This window comes from Mytilus galloprovincialis, chromosome 2, assembly GCF_965363235.1.
Source record: "Mytilus galloprovincialis chromosome 2, xbMytGall1.hap1.1, whole genome shotgun sequence".
Taxonomy (NCBI): Eukaryota; Metazoa; Mollusca; class Bivalvia; order Mytilida; family Mytilidae; genus Mytilus; species Mytilus galloprovincialis.
In genome coordinates this window covers 106,204,059-106,221,986 of record NC_134839.1, presented here as the reverse complement: position 1 = coordinate 106,221,986, position 17,928 = coordinate 106,204,059, and the positions used below count along the sequence as shown (strand labels likewise).

The 17,928-nt window shown below is 34.0% G+C and overlaps 2 protein-coding genes across 3 annotated transcripts in view; one reads left to right on the top strand and one right to left on the bottom strand.

Moving 5' to 3' along the window:
* Nucleotides 1-493: 493 nt before the first annotated feature.
* Nucleotides 494-3,583, bottom strand: LOC143062594 (uncharacterized). Its single transcript, XM_076234258.1, has 4 exons — nucleotides 2,816-3,583; nucleotides 1,833-2,335; nucleotides 1,334-1,574; nucleotides 494-958 (listed from the first exon to the last, which is right to left on the bottom strand). The coding sequence occupies exons 1-4, from the start codon at nucleotides 3,581-3,583 to the stop codon at nucleotides 494-496; spliced, it is 1,977 nt and encodes a 658-aa protein (XP_076090373.1).
* A 1,774-nt stretch (nucleotides 3,584-5,357) lies between these two features.
* Nucleotides 5,358-17,928, top strand: part of LOC143065271 (telomere-associated protein RIF1-like) — a 35,803-nt gene continuing 23,232 nt past the window's right edge. The window contains exons 1-8 of one of the 2 annotated variants that reach the window (XM_076238742.1): nucleotides 5,358-5,459; nucleotides 11,851-11,958; nucleotides 13,380-13,544; nucleotides 13,945-14,089; nucleotides 14,590-14,684; nucleotides 15,020-15,203; nucleotides 15,914-16,006; nucleotides 17,762-17,897. In XM_076238742.1, the coding sequence (XP_076094857.1) occupies nucleotides 11,852-11,958; nucleotides 13,380-13,544; nucleotides 13,945-14,089; nucleotides 14,590-14,684; nucleotides 15,020-15,203; nucleotides 15,914-16,006; nucleotides 17,762-17,897 (925 nt within the window). In that variant the 5' untranslated portion in view covers nucleotides 5,358-5,459; nucleotide 11,851. Of the gene's footprint in view, nucleotides 5,460-11,107; nucleotides 11,127-11,850; nucleotides 11,959-13,379; nucleotides 13,545-13,944; nucleotides 14,090-14,589; nucleotides 14,685-15,019; nucleotides 15,204-15,913; nucleotides 16,007-17,761; nucleotides 17,898-17,928 lie in introns of those variants that run through there. The other variant, XM_076238743.1, reaches the window with a different exon arrangement.

Genomic DNA, 17,928 nt, shown 5'->3' with positions numbered 1-17,928 from the left:
TTCAACTTTAACAATGTTGCATTAAATCTGTAATTAATACTATGATTTATCAAAATATTTGAAAATCCATTCAAAAGAATCTTTGTTGAGTTTTAAGATATATATATCTATACAGAATATTTGTCAATTTCCTTACTATTTGCAATGTTAGACCAATAGGGTTACCATACGATGTTCTAATACACTGGCGCCGAGCTCTCCATATACCATATAGCTTGTGGTTGATTTTTTTTATCGAATTAAACAAAAGATTACAGGACTTCTTTCTAACTACACCTATAAACACGCATTATGCAACGTCTAAAGAAATTCCGGATTAAGGTCTATTTTACCTTAATACATCCTGTTGGAAAGATGCGTGGTTCCGTCTTCAGGTGAATCCTCCTTCCTCGGCTGTTTCGGCGCTGTCCACTACAACCTCCAGAGGTGCGCCGACTGGGGTGATCAAGTCCCAGCCCGAAACCACTTGGCTATCCATCCCTGCCTCTACACTTTACTGCTTCCACTGTTCTGACCTTTTCCTCCATAACCACATTGATGCTGTCTCTGCCTCTTTACACAAGTTCCCTATCAGTTTACTTCTTTCCCCTCCAACAATACCAAGTGCTCTCAATGCTCGCCACATAGACTGTCCAACAAACCCTCTGCTTCCCACTTCCACTGGAAATAACCAAACCCGCCATCCATTGTCTCTACATTCTGCAAGTAGATCTTGGTACTTCAGTCTCTTTCTTTCGTAGGCATCTTCTATTCTTTCTTCCCATGGTACAGTTAATTCCAGTAGGATTGCCTGTTTTGTTGAGGCGGACCAAATGACGATGTCAGGTCTCTGGTTTGTTACTGCAATCTGTGGAGGGAATTGTAACTTCTGTTTAAGATCTACCAACATTTGCCAATCAGTTGCTGTTACCAATAAACCACTTCCTTCCACCTTCTTCTTCTGACCTTTCTCTCCTTCCTTAACAAAATTGACAAAAGTAAGTCCTTCCTTGTTTTTCCTTGGCTTCCTGATGTTTCTCTCTAGGGTGTCTGCTAGTGTCCCTAATACCTTGTCGTGTCGCCATGTATACCTCCCCTCTTTTAAAGCACTCGAGCATGATGATAATATGTGCTCCAAGTTTGCTGGCTTACCACAAAGAACACACTTTGGGTCGTCTATCAATCCCCATGTTGCTAGATTTGTTGGGCTTGGCAATACATCATATACTGACTTCAGCTTAAATTGCAACCTATGTGGCTCCATCTTCCAGATCTCATTCCATCCTAACTTCTGCTGTCTTGCTCCCTCCCAGTTTAGCCAGCTTCCCTGCTTCTTCATGCTCACTGCCTTTACCATTCTACTTTCTTCTTCCATTGATCGTACCTCTTTCTGTACCAGATGTCTTTTTTCTTCCACTGTTGCTGTTCTCCATTTTGCTGTAGGTGTAACATCCAGCCCCTGTCTTCCAACAGCAACTCTGCCCACTATCTCACTGTGTTTTAATCGTGACTCAGCATCTTCTATCGTCTTCTTTGTTGACCACTTCCTTCCAGTTCTTATTTCTACTTTTGCTGATCGTACTTTCTCATCCCTGCTGTTTTTTAACGTCAGATGTTGTCTAACCTTGGTCACCTTGAATTCCTCAGTGATTGACTTGAGTGGTAGCTGTAACTTGGTTCCTAAACTGTATAGGCCCACACTGCTGAAACTGCGTGGTACTCCAAGCCATCTACGTAAGTAACTGTTTGATATTCTTTCCATTCCCTCTACCGTTGTCATTGGTACATCATACACAAGAAGTGGCCACAGCAGCCGAGGCAATATCCCATGCTGGTAAATCCATGCCTTGTACTTTCCTGGTAGTCCACTCTTATCTACTGCCTTTAACCAGTCGTCCAACTGCTTATATGTATCTTCCACATTCAACTTATCTGACAAGGTGTTGTTGAACCATTTTCCGAGACACTTAACTGGCTTCTCTGAGACTGTTGGTATTATTTCGTCTCCTATTTTAAACCTTTCCTCCTTGACTTTACCATTCTTCACTACCAAACTTCTGGATTTGCTAGGCTTCACTTTCATTCTTGCCCAGGTGATCATCTTATCAAGCTCTTGTAGTGTCCACCTGGCTTCGATAACTGTCTTTGTGCTTATTGTCATATCATCCATGAATGCTCTTCCTGGTGGTTGCCGTACTCCTGACTTCATCCATGGACCTCTGCTCTTCTTCTCTACTGACTTCACAATCATATTCATTGCTGCGGAGAAAAGGATGACAGATATCGTGCATCCTGTCACTATTCCCACTTCTAAACGTTGCCATGATGTTGTAAAATCCCCAACGGTAAATCTCAGCTGCAGATGGTTGAAGTACTCTCTTATCAGCTCTCTTACACCGTCAGGTACATGGTATCTCTCCAGCATCAACTCAACTAACTTGTGTGGTACTGTCCCATATGCATTCGCTAAATCCAGCCAGACAACTGCGAGCTCTCCCTTTGAATCTTTCGCTTCTCGGATTATCTGTGATAATACGCTTGTGTGTTCAATGCAGCCTGATACACCTGGTACCCCTCCTTTCTGTACTGCAATGTCAATGTACTCGTTGCTCAGCATGTAGTTTGTCATCCTTTTAGCAAGAATAGCAAGAAATATCTTTCCTTCTACATTTAACAGTGAGATGGTTCTAAACTGTTTTAATGTTTCTGACTTCTCTTCCTTTGGTATAAAGCACCCTTCTGCCTTGTGCCAACTCTCTGCTAGTCGACCTCTTCTCCAGATGACTCTTATTAACTTCCATAGACGTCTTGTAATTCTCTGACAGTTCTTGTATACCTTATATGGTACTCCATTTGGACCTGGTGCTGATGCTGCCCTTCCTTTCTTGATAACATCTACTACCTCTTTCAACTTTGGTGGTGATTCATCAAAAACCTGCTCTGGATTCTCCGGGCGTATAAGTTGTTCTATATCTGGGAGTTCGTCTTCCCTTTTTGGATCACTGTGCATTTCTCTTAAATATTCTTCTACTTCCTCTTTACTAGCTTTTAGTTGTCCTGACCCTTTCTTCCCCAACAATCTTGATGTAAATTGGAAAGGATCTGATGTAAATTGAGCTCTTGCTTTCTCTCTCTTTTTCCTCCTTTTCCTAGTTCTCTCTGCTCTCCTTGTGATCTTGAGTTTCTTCCTGATGGTGTCCCTCAGCTCAGATAATGCTGGTTTTTCATCCTCTGATGCCTGATTATATCTTTTCTTAAGTTGCCTTAGGTCTTTCCTCATCTTTGCTATTTTGGATTCTCTTCTGTTCTTTTGACCCTCTCGCCTCACCACCTCTTTCTCATCTGCACCAAATCTGTCCATACCTATGTTGTAAATAAATGATGTCATTGATTCTATCTTCCTGTCTATGTTACCTGCCAATGTTGTGTTCAAAATTGCATCCACATCCTCATCAAACTGTTGCCATTCACTTTTACTTTTATTGTTGGGCCATTTTACTTTCTTTCTTCTTATGTTCTCACTTGTGTCTGGTGTTCTTTTTGGCTCTTGTGGCTGTCTGTTGTTGTCTAAGCCCTCCTTTTCCTGTTGATTCCCCTCTACCATGCTGTCCTCCTCATTGTACAACACATGGAGGCTGTGGTCGCTGTGGTTTGTATCCTGAACCACCTCCTCCTCCGTCTCACCAGGTTGCCCTGTGCGTTGTGTTATGCTCTGATTTGGCTTGCATTTCATCTTTCCCATATGTATCTTCAGACCTCGTTGGTTCTTGCAAACTTTCCCACAGATGCATACATTTCCGTTGTTCAAATTCGTAGTCGTTGTTCGTTCCTGTGTCGTTTCCGGTGTTACCAATCCTGTAGGTTGCTCATCCTCCCCCGCTCTCGCACAACCTTGGGGGTGTCTTATTATATATCGTTCCATAGCTAGATGTAAGTGGGTTCTTCCTCACAGAAGATGTGCTTCGGCCTGCCAAGCCTCTGCACCCCTTGATCCCAGTCTCTCCTGAAAGTCTCCTGTCTCTCCAGGTTGTCACTGTTCTGTTCTCAGTTGTCATCCAGACTTTCCTGGCTGTCACTGGTTTCCCAGGTTAAATTACCTTAATACATCCTGTTGGAAAGATGCGTGGTTCTGCACAAGTCACATCACCTTTATATTAAATTGAATTAACAGCAAAAATTGTTCCTTTTTCAGTTTCACAGGGGAATATTCAAGAGTGCATTTCTTTCTGACCAAAATTTTGTAAACGTTGTGAAGCGTTTGTTGTTGTATCCTAAAGGCTACAAAATCAATGTTTACTGACCGGGTCCCTGTTTGGACTTTCAATAATACATGCACATGTTGTTGGTAAACAGACTTTTTAAAAACGTCTAAACAATACATCGTTTAATCAGGATGAAGTTAGAAACTAATGTAGCGTTTGTTCTGACAAACGATGAACGACAAACTGTAGACGCATTTTTTTAGCTAGTGCATAGTTTGTCAAAGTCAATGTAAACTTTGCAAACATATGTAAGAAACAAATGATCAAAACATGTGCGCGCTTAGCCGTTTGCATGGTTTGTGTTAGAAGAAATGCACTCCAAATATCGTTTCCTAGCGGCTATTGTAGTTAACCTTTGGGGTGGTGGCGTTCCTTTTGTGCCTTCTTATGGTGTGTCTATTAACTTATTGTAATCGTTCGATGTGTTCATCAGAGGTTAATTTATCTTTTTATATAGCCTAGCATAAGCCATTAATTGCTATAAACGCCATATCACATGTATGCATCCTAATTTGCACGGTAGTGTTTTTTTTATAAAACCTATAAACTTAGATACATTCCATGTAAAATCCTTTGAATAAGCTTATTATCAAAGTATATCAATACCTTAGTAAGATCTTTGGATATAGTTTTACAGTCGGCCTTTCAATGGTTGTGATTTTGCTTAATTAAAGTCAATGAAACTGAAAACAAGTACAGTGTATTGTTTAACAAATTAATATGAAAACTGACGTTTTTAACAGTTTAGATTTTTTTATCCCGTGTGATTTTTTTTTAAACAAAAGACATAGCTTGAAATTAGTGGGACAATAGATATCAGAACATTTTAAACAAAAAAAACGAGAAAGTAATGAAAACCGAACTTGATAATGATAGTGTTTCTGTACATTTTGTGGATCTTTGTATACATAAGTTATATGTCTCTAATATAAGGAATTTTATAGAAAAAAAAATCATTCCCAAAAACTGTTTATGTCTTAGTGGGGACCAAACTAAGCTTAATTAGCTTCGATAAATTTTGACATGATTTTTCAGTACTTTTAAACATTGAACCTGCGTTATGTTAAACAGGAGTAAACATCTGACCGGAAATAGACATTCCGGTAGTGGTGCAACTTTTAGTTATGATTTTAGACATCCTGACCATGTTAGCCAATCAAAAATCAACGAAATGTACATTTCCCGCGGACAACAGGCCATGAATACACATTGAAATAAGTATGTTGTTCTTACATTTTATACAAATTAGTGCAAATAAACAAAGAAAATCATGAAAAATTATAATAACACACCGGTTAAAATGCATTCGATGTTGGTAATATGTGGGGGAAACATACTGTGCACCGACAAAGTCGACATTTCATAACGCCATAAATTATTTAGCTGCATTGTAAAATTAGTATTTGCAAATGTGTCTACATCAAGTACAGGAACATTCAGATCTATCATAATCTTTTAACAACATGACCATATTTTTGTTTATACCTTAATTTGTTTCTCTAACAAACCTGTGCAATTAAATTCTCTTGCCAATCTTGGAATCCATGTCAGATCTTCCAAATTATTTATACACCTTATCGCTATTTTCTGCTGACCCGAGAATCTGTCTTCCCAGGCCATTCATTAGGAGGCGGTACCCGGTACTTTTACCCTCATATGCTATTGACAAGTACTGCCTAAATGTAGGATTTTTTATATAAGATATTCATGGAATAAATTGAAAAGTACCAACTAGAAACGTGGAAAGTACCAGTCAACATGAAAGATAATGAAACCCCTTCGAACTATTGACGTCATACAATAACAACTTTTCCATTGTGGCATCAGATATTTTAAATTTATAACGTCAAAAGTTTGCGGGAACCTGTGTGATGTCCAGTAATGGCGGACAAATAGGGTAGTGTCATCTATATTCGTGGATATAAGACTATTCAAGCCGTCATTCCCCTATGTGGTTGACCAGACTGACATCTCACATCATTCATTTTGTTTTTGATATTGTGGAAAACACCCCAACAAATCTTACGGAGATTAATGAGAAGGAGATACGTACATGAATAGAATGACTTTAAACACTTTTTTTTACACATTTCCCTTCTGTTTCTCGCAAAATTATCATATCTTGAGCTCTCCTTTACACTATTTACAATTCTTTTACAATCCAGAAAAATCAGTATGACGAGATATTCTAATTATATCCAACCTACATTATATTTTATAGTGATGTCATTGTTGGAATGCCACACTACGTAGAAGCAGGGATATACTTAACTGGTTATTCAAATCATTCTCAGAGTTCCTTCACTAAATAAAAATTGATATTTGTTAAATTTAAACATAATTGTGTTTGCTGTAGATGATTCAAACATCAAAATGCAATGCTTTAATTTGTAGGTCAACATGTAACTTTCAAAGTAAACAAAGAATGTGGGGATACATGAGATTGGAGAAAAACGATTTTTTTCAATTTTTCCTGTAAAATTCTGTTTTGAGAATATTCCTCTAATACAGGAGCACTTCTGTTGCATTTTGTGCTTTAAACCTATTTATTTTAACATGAAATTTACAAATATTTCAAAATGTAGGATCTGGAAACAAGCTTCACACAGTTTTCATCAATCATCTTGGTTTTTATTTGTACCTGTATCCCTGTGATGAGAGTTGTAATTGGGAACTTTAATCAATGGAAATTTAAAACTGAATAGACTTTTCAGTCCTCACTTTCTTAAGAAAAAAATAAAAAATCCTAAGAGCACTGTCACAAAAATTGGAAAATGGCCATAGCCTGCAGCTCAGTGGTACACAATTAAAATTTCAAAAAATATTGTAGTAGTTAAATGACAAAATTCAGTTGAATTTTAGATAATTAACTATCAACTTTAATTAATCAAATGTTTAGATTTAGAAGATGCAGATCTCTTCCATTGGTCCAAATTGAATCATAAACTAAGGAAATGAAATTACATTAAACAACAATTGATTTCAATATTGTCAACCTTTTTACATGTTCTAGCTGTTCTTTTTTTCATTCTTTATATGAAGACTATCAAAAGATACCCCCCCCCCCCAAAAAAAAAAAAAAAATAAAGTGTTCACCTACATTACTTGTGTACACAAATCGGCATATGATGCCAAGTACGTCACCAATTTTTGTGGAAAAAGTTTGTTCTAAATATAACACAAGAAGAACACACAGTATTGAAGCCCAGTGGTGAGCATATAATTGTTATTTCATACAAGCATATTTTTGTACATTTTCAAATCAGTGAAAATAAAAAACATTGTTTAAAGACCAAGTATTTAATTTAATTTATTAGCTCACCTGGCCCCAGGTGAGCTTTTCCCCATCACTTGGCGTCCGTCGTCGTCGTCCATCGTCGTTAACTTTTACAAAAATCTTCTCCTCTGAAACTACTAGGCCAAATTAAAGCAAACTTGGCCACAATCATCATTGGGGTATCTAGTTTAAAAAATGTGTGGCGGACCCGGCCAACCAACCAAGATGGCCGCCATGGCTAAAAATAGAACATAGGGGTAAAATGCAGTTTTTGGCTTATAACTCAAAAACCAAAGCATTTAGAGCAAATCTGACATGGGGGTAAAATTGTTTATCAGGTCAAGATCTTTCTGCCCTCAAATTTTCAGATGAATCTGACCACCCGTTGTTGGGTTGCTGCCCCTGAATTGGTAATTTTAGGGAATTTTTGCTGTTTTTGGTTATAATCTTGAATATTATTATAGATAAAGATAAACTGTAAACAGCAATAATGTTCAGCAAAGTTAGAATTTACAAATAAGTCAGCATGACCAAAATGGTCAGTTGACCCCTTTAGGAGTTATTGACCTTTATAGTCAATTTTTAACCATTTTTTCGTATATCTTAGAAATCTTTTACAAAAATCTTCTCTGAAACTACTAGGCCAAATTAATCCAAACTTGGCCACAATCATCTTTGGGGTATCTAATTTAAAAAAAATGTGTCCAGTGACCCGGCCATCCAACCAAAATGGCTGCCACGGCTAAAAATAGAACATAGGGGTAAAATGTAGTTTTTGGCTTATAACTCAAAAACCAAACCATTTAGAGAAAATCTGACAGGGTTGAATTATCTATCAGGTCAAGATCTATCTGCCCTGATATTTTCACATGGATCGGACAACTTGTTGTTAGGTTACTGCCCTGAATTGGTAATTTAAAGGAAATTTTGCCGTTTTTTGTTATCTTGAATATTATTATAGATAGAGATAAACTGTAAACAGCAATAATGTTCAGCAAAACAAGATCTACAAATAAGTTTTCATGACCAAAATAGTCAATTGACCCCTTAAGGAGTTATTGCCCTTTATAGTTAATTTTTAGCATTTTTCATAAATTTTTGTGAATTTTTAGAAAATATTTTCCACTGTTATTACTGGGCCAAGTTCATTATAGATAGAGATAATTGTAGCAACAAGAATGTTCAGTAAAGTAAGATCTAAAAACACATCACCATCACCAAAACACAATTATGTCATGAATTTATCTGTGTCCATTGTTTAATATGCACATAGACCAAGGTGAGCGACACAGGCTCTTGAGAGCCTCTAGTTTTTTTATTGAAACTGAAAACCTAAAAAAAAAAAAAAAAAAATATTTTTTTTAACTTTTTTAAAATTATTAAAATAATAAGTAACAAAGTTGCTAGTTACAGTTATTTTTACTTCCCGTTTATTATAAAAAAAAATGAGATTAAAGCTACAGTTCAGTCATTTTTTTCCCCTTTGGAATCCTGATTTTTTTTCTTCCACAGAATATGAAGTTCAAATTTATTAAATCAAGCAAATGTTCAAAACTCAAAAGTAGTCCAACTGTTAAAGAACTGTCAACAGTAAATGTTAAATATAAATAAAACTGTAAACAGTCAAACAATTTACAAATGACTGTATATATCATTATCATTATTTTCAGTTTCTCACTGCATATCTTTCTGCCTTTTGAGTTAACGTTGAACCTGTAAATATTAAAAAATAAAAATAATAATTTTGTGATGCACAAATCTTTTATTTTTTAAAGAAAACAAATAAACACAATGAATTAAAATTGTTTACACAAATCCTCTATAAAACTCAGTAATCAATGGTACATGTAGTTGAACTTAATTTACAAGAATTGTGCTCAATAACTTCCTTTTTGAAGTTCATTTGATAACCAAAAGTCATCTTTTATTGTTAAGATACATCTAAAACATGTAAGATTATGTCACTGATTGCTTTCCATAGTTTTTTTTTGGCCGACAGGGAATCTTCTTGTTAATCACGTGATAATGTTCATTAGAAAGTAGCATAATCAGACAACACTTGGATTTGGGAATAAAGTTATTGAGGTCGTCCGAAATAAGACATAAAGAAATAAGAGAAATCAGCCATTTTGTTTATTAAATAAATAAGTATTAAGTCTGACCTTACTTTGAAATGACGGGATTCATTTTGTATGTAGTTGTTGTAGGGATATCCTATAGCAATCAAATCATTCCATTGATGATGTCATAACAATAACACGCATGCAAAATATTTAGGATTTCCGGAAGTCCACAAACCTATGTATCCACGAAATTATGTGACTAAACTGTACTAAAATAGCAATAAGGTGTATGTCAGTTTAAAGCTCATTAGAGCTTATGTTGTCTCTGTTTGTATACCTTGCCGACTCTAAATATAGCTTATTTATTATTATGGTTCTGTTATGTAGATACAGGAATTGAAGTTAAAATTTTGGCATGGTAGCCCATAGCTTAAACTTTGTAGCCCACATACACATATATAGTCCTATACAACATGTACAAGAAAAGCAGAATTTTAAGTAGCCCACGCCAAATTTTAGGGGCCATTGGCAGGGGTTTTTATCTGGGTATTTTGGGAAAAAGGACCCTGGCCAGTTTTGGGAATTTTTTAGCGCAGTTTTCAATGAAATTGGGAAAAACAACCAATATACCAGATGTTAGTTTTAGTGTGTTTAGTTCATTAAATTTGTTTTTAAATATAACAACATGGCATTAAAGTTTATTTAAGTATCAAAATAATGAGTTCTAACTTTTTAAAGGATTGTTATTTTTTTTTATTTTGACATGAAAATTTGTGAACTAAAATATTTTGAGTTCTGTATAAAATATATCCTGTTTCTATTTTCTTTTATATATATCTTTTACTTTTCAATTTTAGTGTTGCTATGATAGCTGTCACATGTTTGGTTCTTTTCATTTTTTATGCCCCACCTACGATAGTAGAGGGGCATTATGTTTTCTGGTCTGTGCGTCCGTTCGTTCGTCCGTTCGTTCGTCCGTCTGTCCCGCTCCAGGTTAATGTTTTTGGTCAAGGTAGTTTTTGATGAAGTTGAAGTCCAATCGACTTCAAACTTAGTACACATGTTCCCTATGATATGATCTTTCTAATTTTAATGCCAAATTAGAGTTTTTACCCCAATTTCACGGTCCACTGAACATGGAAAATGATAGTGCGAGTGGGGCATTCGTGTACTGAGGACACATTCTTGTTATTAACTGTATTTGATTGACAAACCCAGAATTATATACTTGTTCGTTTCCGGATTTGATATGGTTTTAGTATTTTCCCACACTTCCTGTTTATTTATGGCAGCCATTGTTTGTCAAATGATGTTTGTCATTCAATATGTTTCAACTTGGATTTACACATTACTTGTTGACAATTTTTGACATGAAGCTAGCTGTTGAATAAAATAAACATCTCTGTCATGAATAATAAAGATGAAAATAAATTTTGTGATCATTTGGGAATTTTACTCCCAAAATTGGGAAAAATGTAGGGTTTTTGCCGTTGGGAATGGGTCCGAAAACCCGACCTTGTGGAATGCTAGAAAAATCCATGATTGGTGAGTGGGCCCCTGCTAATTTCAAACCCTGAGTCTGGTATCGGGTCAGTTTGGTCCCAAAACACTTTTGCACCCTTCATGTTCCCACCTCACAAGTTTGCTTCCTAGGTCCATTTGCATCAATTTTTTTATCCAAATTCCAGTTGAATGTATTTACAATGTAGCTTGGTATGAGAAAAACCTTGAAGATTTTAATGAAAAAACACGAAATAAATTGTTATTACTAAATGTACATGTAACAGCTTGGTCAATTTGATCTAACTTTATTTTGAAACAATTAAAAAAATATTTAAAGCAGTGCACTCACCAAATCATGATTAAACAGGTTGGGAACAAACCCTCTATATGGTGTTTATACCTGTATAGAAAATCAGATAGGCTTGGAGACTAAAAAACATTTGACACTTTAATTTCTCTTTGTCGAAAAAAAAAATGCCTGCCTACCTACTGACTATTTTTAAGTGTGGCCTGACCAAACATTGTAGCGCCATGCTCAAAGGAGCACTCTCTTTCAAAATTTACCACTTCTCTCTATCAGTTTCAAAAAGAGAAGTCACTTCTCTCTCTGATTCTAAAGTTGTGTGAGCCTTGTGAATATTAAATCATCATTCTTTTGACCTGCTGTAGACATTAATATTAAGAATCAGTTAATCAATAAATTTAACTTTGCACACACTGTTCAGAATTATGAATATGTTTTAAATTAAATTTATTTATCTTTCAGAATGGCCACAACAAAGTCTGGAGATATCAACATAGCTGCTGTGGTAGCACTTCTAGAATACTCCAGCAGCCATGAAGACAAAGCTGATGCTTACAGTCAGGTGACAAAGTAAGCCATCAACACATGGGAACTGTAGCTTTCTGATTCTCAATTTAAATCCTGCAGCTATAAAACTAGCTTCATTTTCGTGTGATGACTCAGAAAGTCCTAAATTCAGCAGCCATAAACCAGGGCTTCCAAAACGGTAAAAGTACGGCTGGGCAAAGCATGAAACGGTCATATACATTTTAGTTTTCAAGGCTTTATCGGTCATTTTAACATAAGTCACGATCTTTTTGACCCAACCTTTTGCCTTTAACATCTACACATTTCCGGTCATAAAAGGGACATGATGATTAATTACTATCAAAACAACCCCTACTTCAATATTTTCTAATTTTAATCAAGGCTAATCAGTTGGTGGACAGGTGATATCTACCTGTTCAGGTGACAGGTAAACTATGTTCAGTACCGCACATCGTATGAATTGATCGGTCTATTCACAATTATTTTCTTACATTTCAGCGGTTTGTAGCTCATTGATTTAGTCCAAAAGATTAAAATTATAAGAAATTAGTTATCTACATGATTTGATAAAAAAATTTAAAAGGTTTAAATGAAAAATCGTCAGAACTACGTCGAATGAACTAGAACACGTGTGCGCATGTGCAAAGGTGGGAAATTTAATTATGCATCCTTTATTTCTTCAAAATGCTAAAATTATCATTGATACCTGTATCTTAACGTTCATTTCAAGCATTTTGTTGAAGAAATAACATGGAAAGAGCTTTTTCACTCAGTCATGCTTTGCAAACGTACACGGATTTTACGTATCCGTTTACGGTCCATGTTTTACCATTGTCAAGTCAACATCCAGTTTTAGAAAAACGTGATTTTAAAAACAAAAATGAAGTTTTTGACATGTCATTTTGCACAAATAAAGAGTCTATGGCAGATATGAGCACGCTGATGTGCACACTTTGAATGATGCACTGCCAATTTAACAGTTTACATCCAAACATCCAAAACAAAGTAAAGTTTAAAATCGTTTTTTAATCTAATGTCATTATCATTGGAATGGCCATCTGATTACCATAATTGCCTTTTGTGACTTAGTCTTAAGGGATTAAAATCGGGATCAGATATAAAATGTCTGGCTGGCTCAAATGTTTTTTACTCTTAATTTAAATTGAAGATATATATCTGTGTGATGACACAGAAAGTATTATCTAGCAGACATCAACACATGTCTGAATCCAGGCTACTGTTTAATGATATAGTAAAATGTTGGAAATATTCCTGTAACGCTACAATGTTATAAAATTATGTTCTTGATCTGAATATTTAAAATCACTTAATTATATTATTATTTTTGTGACGCTTTGAGTGATAAGACTTTATAACTTATAGAATATTTTATATTGTACACACAATTATTAAAAGCTACAACAACATGTACAATGTATAGAGACATTCTTTTATTTTTACAGGCACATGAAAGATGATGATTTGTCATTGTTTGACCTTGACCTGTCTAAACATGGAAAACTAGTGGTAACCATGGCAATAAGAGATATTTTGGATAGTCATCTCAAAGTTAGCCACGGTGCTCTACATGTCTTAGGTTTTTGTCTTCATGACAAAGACATTGTAAGGTAAGAAATGAATTCAGAACTCATAGCAGCAGTATATTTATATTTATAGATTAAAATGACATTACACTATATTCCCTCTTTTTACAGTAACATTTGTATCTGACCCATATTTAAATCCACTCCTCAATGAGGTGGATTGTGTAGTGATGCACTTGTCTGTTCGGCCTTTACAGTTTGATTGATGGGTAATAATTAGTGAATATTTCAATTTCAGTATCCCCTAATTTGGCTGATAAAGTATTTAAACAAATAAAGTTTAATTAACATCTTAATTAAAAAAAAACATGTACATTGTAATATATTTAAGAGTGTTTCTATCTTGAAAATTATTTCAGGTTATTGAAAAAACGTGTACATTATAATATATTTAAGAATGTTTCTATCTTGAAATTTATTTCAGGTCATTAGGATATCCACTTCAAACAAAATGCTTGGTGGCCATTGAAAAATGTATTGTAAAATTTGGTGAAGATAAAATAGCATGTACTAGAGCATTGTGGTGTATTGGGAACCAAGTCCTAAGTGATTTTATTGTCAGATCAGAGGTGAGTCAAACTTGTCCTATAACTATGGTTTAGGGGAAATCAAGTTCTTAATGTGGAGTTAAAGGTCAGGCTTAACTTTGATATTAATGGAACATGTAAAAATGAGGAGTCATATGTTTGTTCAAACCAAACACTTTAAAATTTGTACAAACTGCTTCTCTGCTAAGCACACAACATATACTAGGAGTAAGCTTTGTGTCAGAATAATCTTTGTTTTGGGGAATGTTGATCATTGCATACTATTATCATGTGAGCCATTAAATAAAAAAAAAAACTCCAGGTATATGTCTAGTAATTTTTAGAGAATTTTCGTATCTGATTTACATGTTACTGTCTTGAGTAGGCTCGTTTCTATCTAATTATATATAATTTGCTAATTTATTCTAAATAGTCATTAATCAATCGCATTGTATGGAGTTATATCAAACCACCAGAACAATGTTTCTGAACATATTTTCTACACCAACATAGAATGGACAAACTTGTATTATAATTTACAGCTGACTAAGTTGATAAAAGCTATTGGAAAGGTATGGAACAGGTGGATCAGTAAATCTGCTACAGTTGAAAATGAAGCCTCTAAAGCTGTTATAAGGTACAGTATTTTAGAGTTCAACAAGCAATATGAATAATGTTAATAAATGTTTTTAGGATTAAATTATAATATTTGTAAAATTGTAGCCAGAATAATTTTTTAAATGTTTTCACATAAAATCAAATGAAAACAATCACCACTAGATGACTTTTTTGTATGATAAATAATTGTTTTAGAAATGGAACAAGAAAATGCATGTCAATTGAGCAATCTTTAATGATTTGCTACTTAAAAGATATTAAACAGGAATCAACTTTAATTTTGAAATTTTTCTCAAACTGTATTTTTATTAATAGAAATAAAAACTGACATTTTAACAGAAGGTCATCTTTCAGGCTATATCAGCAAGACCCAGAAGGGATGAAAGAGAACCTTGGGGACTGGGGAAAGGCGACATTATTATCATTGGTTCATCTGGTTCCCCAGAATGGATCTCAACTTTTATCAATAGCAAGAGAAGTCTTTACAAAGGACAATATCAGTTTGTGGTCGAAACCAGTTTTGGATGAATATAAAGTGGTATGCTATATTAAAACACAAAAATTTTACATAATGTGTCTTCCATTCAAGTACAGTAACTTGTGCAACAGTTGATTCATGACAAACATGTGATTTTATTATTACAATTTAAGGAAGTGCAGCAGACTAATAATAAACTTTAAGAGAATTTATGACCAAAAGGTTGGATATTTAGTATTTATGACCAAAAGGTTGGATATTTAGTATTGATGACCAAAAGGTTGGATATTTAGTATTTATGACCAAAAGGTTGGATATTTAGTATTGATGACCAAAAGGTTGGATATTTAGTATTGATGACCAAAAGGTTGGATATTTAGTATTGATGACCAAAAGGTTGGATATTTAGTATTTATGCAGTTTGTTGGAATCATCATAATTAGAAGCGCTTTACTGGTTAACCTGACAAAGATGGCTAGTGAACTTGATGTCTGTAATTTTATTTTACCATTAAGAACCCATCTTTGATGAAAAAATATGTTAAGATATCTTATGTTCTCTTTCCTGGATTGTCCAATTGACTTATCAAACATATGTATAGATATCAGGTGAGCAAAACAGAATTTGCGCCTACATTTTATAAAGAGAATACAAAGATAACCCATTAGATATAAGGCACTGCTAAAGATGATGCTTGTGATAGATTGTAACAACTTACAAATAAAATTTAAAGTAGATATTAACCTAGCCAAACATGTTATATATTTTAGGCTATTGGACCAGAGTTAAAGAAAATGATGAGTGAGAAACAGGAAGTACATGCATTAAGATTATGGTCATTGTATGTGCATGTTCTGGGGAAGGTAAGTTCATATGGTTACACTGGATAATAGCCCAATGAATTATACCTTTACTGAACAAATTTAGAATAGTTCAATATTTTACAACAAACAATATGTTTGTTTATTTATAGAATACTAATGTAAGAACCTTGAATAAACCTTATCGTTATTTGTCAGCCATTACTGGATATCACCCAGGTTCCCGTAAAATTTTGACGTCATAAAACAAAATATCTGACGCCACAATGGAAAAGTGATTGTTATATGTGTCAAAAGTTCAAGCAGCCGGGATTAGCGTTAAGGTGTATTCAAATATTAAAAATTGAGTGACCAAATAACACATGCATAATTTCAAGAATTGTCACTGTTTGTTCACATGTTGATTTTTAACTTTCACATCAATAGTAGAATTGAACTAAAAATTGAAGTAGAAAAACGATTTTATAAGCAAAAGTGCTATGAAATATTTATGCATTTCTGTATGAAGAATTTTTCAAGTATAATGACTATTTTCAAGTGTCCTCTAATTCAATACCCTTTAATTGACACAACATGTTTCACCTTGTATAAAAGCTAAGTTTCAGTTATTTTTGTGATTTCAGATATTGCAGGTAACAGGATATTAGATTTTGTTTTAACATTCAACTGTCATTTTGGACTTATTTGCTTGTCTTCACATATTTGCAGTAAATAAACCAGTTATAAAATTCATGTTACAAAGTTGAAAACAATTTTGACTGTTCTTATCTCTGTTCTCTGACATTCATGAAAAGTTGTCTCATTGGTCACATACCACAACTCATTTTATTTTGAGGATGAAAGTAGCACCAGTTCTTTAAAGGGTTGAATATCCATACTGGATCAACCAGTGTAACTACCTTCTATTGTAGCCCTGTTTTCAAATATGTTGAAACTATGTGAGACCTAATTATATAATTATCAAGTTGTCATCTAACCCTGACATTAAAGTTTTGCTTCTGTAGTTTTTCTAAGGCTTAGTTAAGCTTTCTAAATAAGGATTATTTGCAACTATGCATGAAAAAATTAACAATAGTTAAATGTTCATGAGTTTCAATTATATAGTTGATATTTGATTTACAGAATGAACTATATTCTTTGCCTTTTCCTGGCTCTTATTTAGGCATCAAGAGTCAACTCATTTGCATGTAATACTAATTTGCATATGTTTGCCAATTTTCAAAAATGCCAGATTTTCCAGAAATCCCTTTGGATCGAATAAGTTAACAGAACATCTGCATCTGACAAATTTCAAATATTTTTTTAACCTTTGATTTATTTACATTCAAAATGATTTACTTATTAGAACATGCTGGACCTGTTTTCAACTTTTGTTTTATTATCTCATTTAAAATTAAGTTTAAGTTTTCTTTTTTACTTTGTTGATTAAAAGCTTCTTTTTTAAGTTCTTAAACTGTTTAAAGACAATCATAAGTATTTTTCGCATCATTTGATTAAATGCAGTAAATTGTAAATTAAGCCCCTTATCAAATACTAGCAGCTTATATATACTAACAATAAAAAAGTTGATAGGGTTAGCAAGTTTTTCTTGTATGTTTAAAATTTGACATTGTATGTAATTTGCTTACCTATTTTAACAATCAAATTTAATTATAAATGAAAGGAAATATTTCTGAAAATTTTATTTTTAATTCACACATCTTGATCATGTATTGTTGATATAAGAGGTAAAGCTATATACTGAATGTGTATTATTGCAAAATTGTATTTAAGTGTTTCTATTTTTATTTATTTCAGGAATTACATTATGGTAATTTCATCAACCATATGTTACCCTTAGTTGAGGAAGGATTTAAAAGTATAAATGCTGAAGTAAAGATAGAAGCTTTCAGAGCATGGAAACAGTTAATCCTTAATTTCTCAACTGACAACAGTATGTACATTATACAACCAAATAACACTTC

Bases quoted from the DNA above. Each gene is read 5' to 3' on its own strand.
- LOC143062594 (XM_076234258.1), bottom strand. From the start codon at position 3,583: ATGGTAGAGGGGAATCAACAGGAAAAGGAGGGCTTAGACAACAACAGA. The intron at 2,336-2,815 runs GTATACAAGAAC...AACCATCTGCAG, and splicing joins CAAATGGAGTACCATATAAG to CTGAGATTTACCGTTGGGGA. The intron at 959-1,333 runs GTAAAGGCAGTG...AATTTTGTTAAG, and splicing joins TGGAAGAAGAAAGTAGAATG to GAAGGAGAGAAAGGTCAGAA.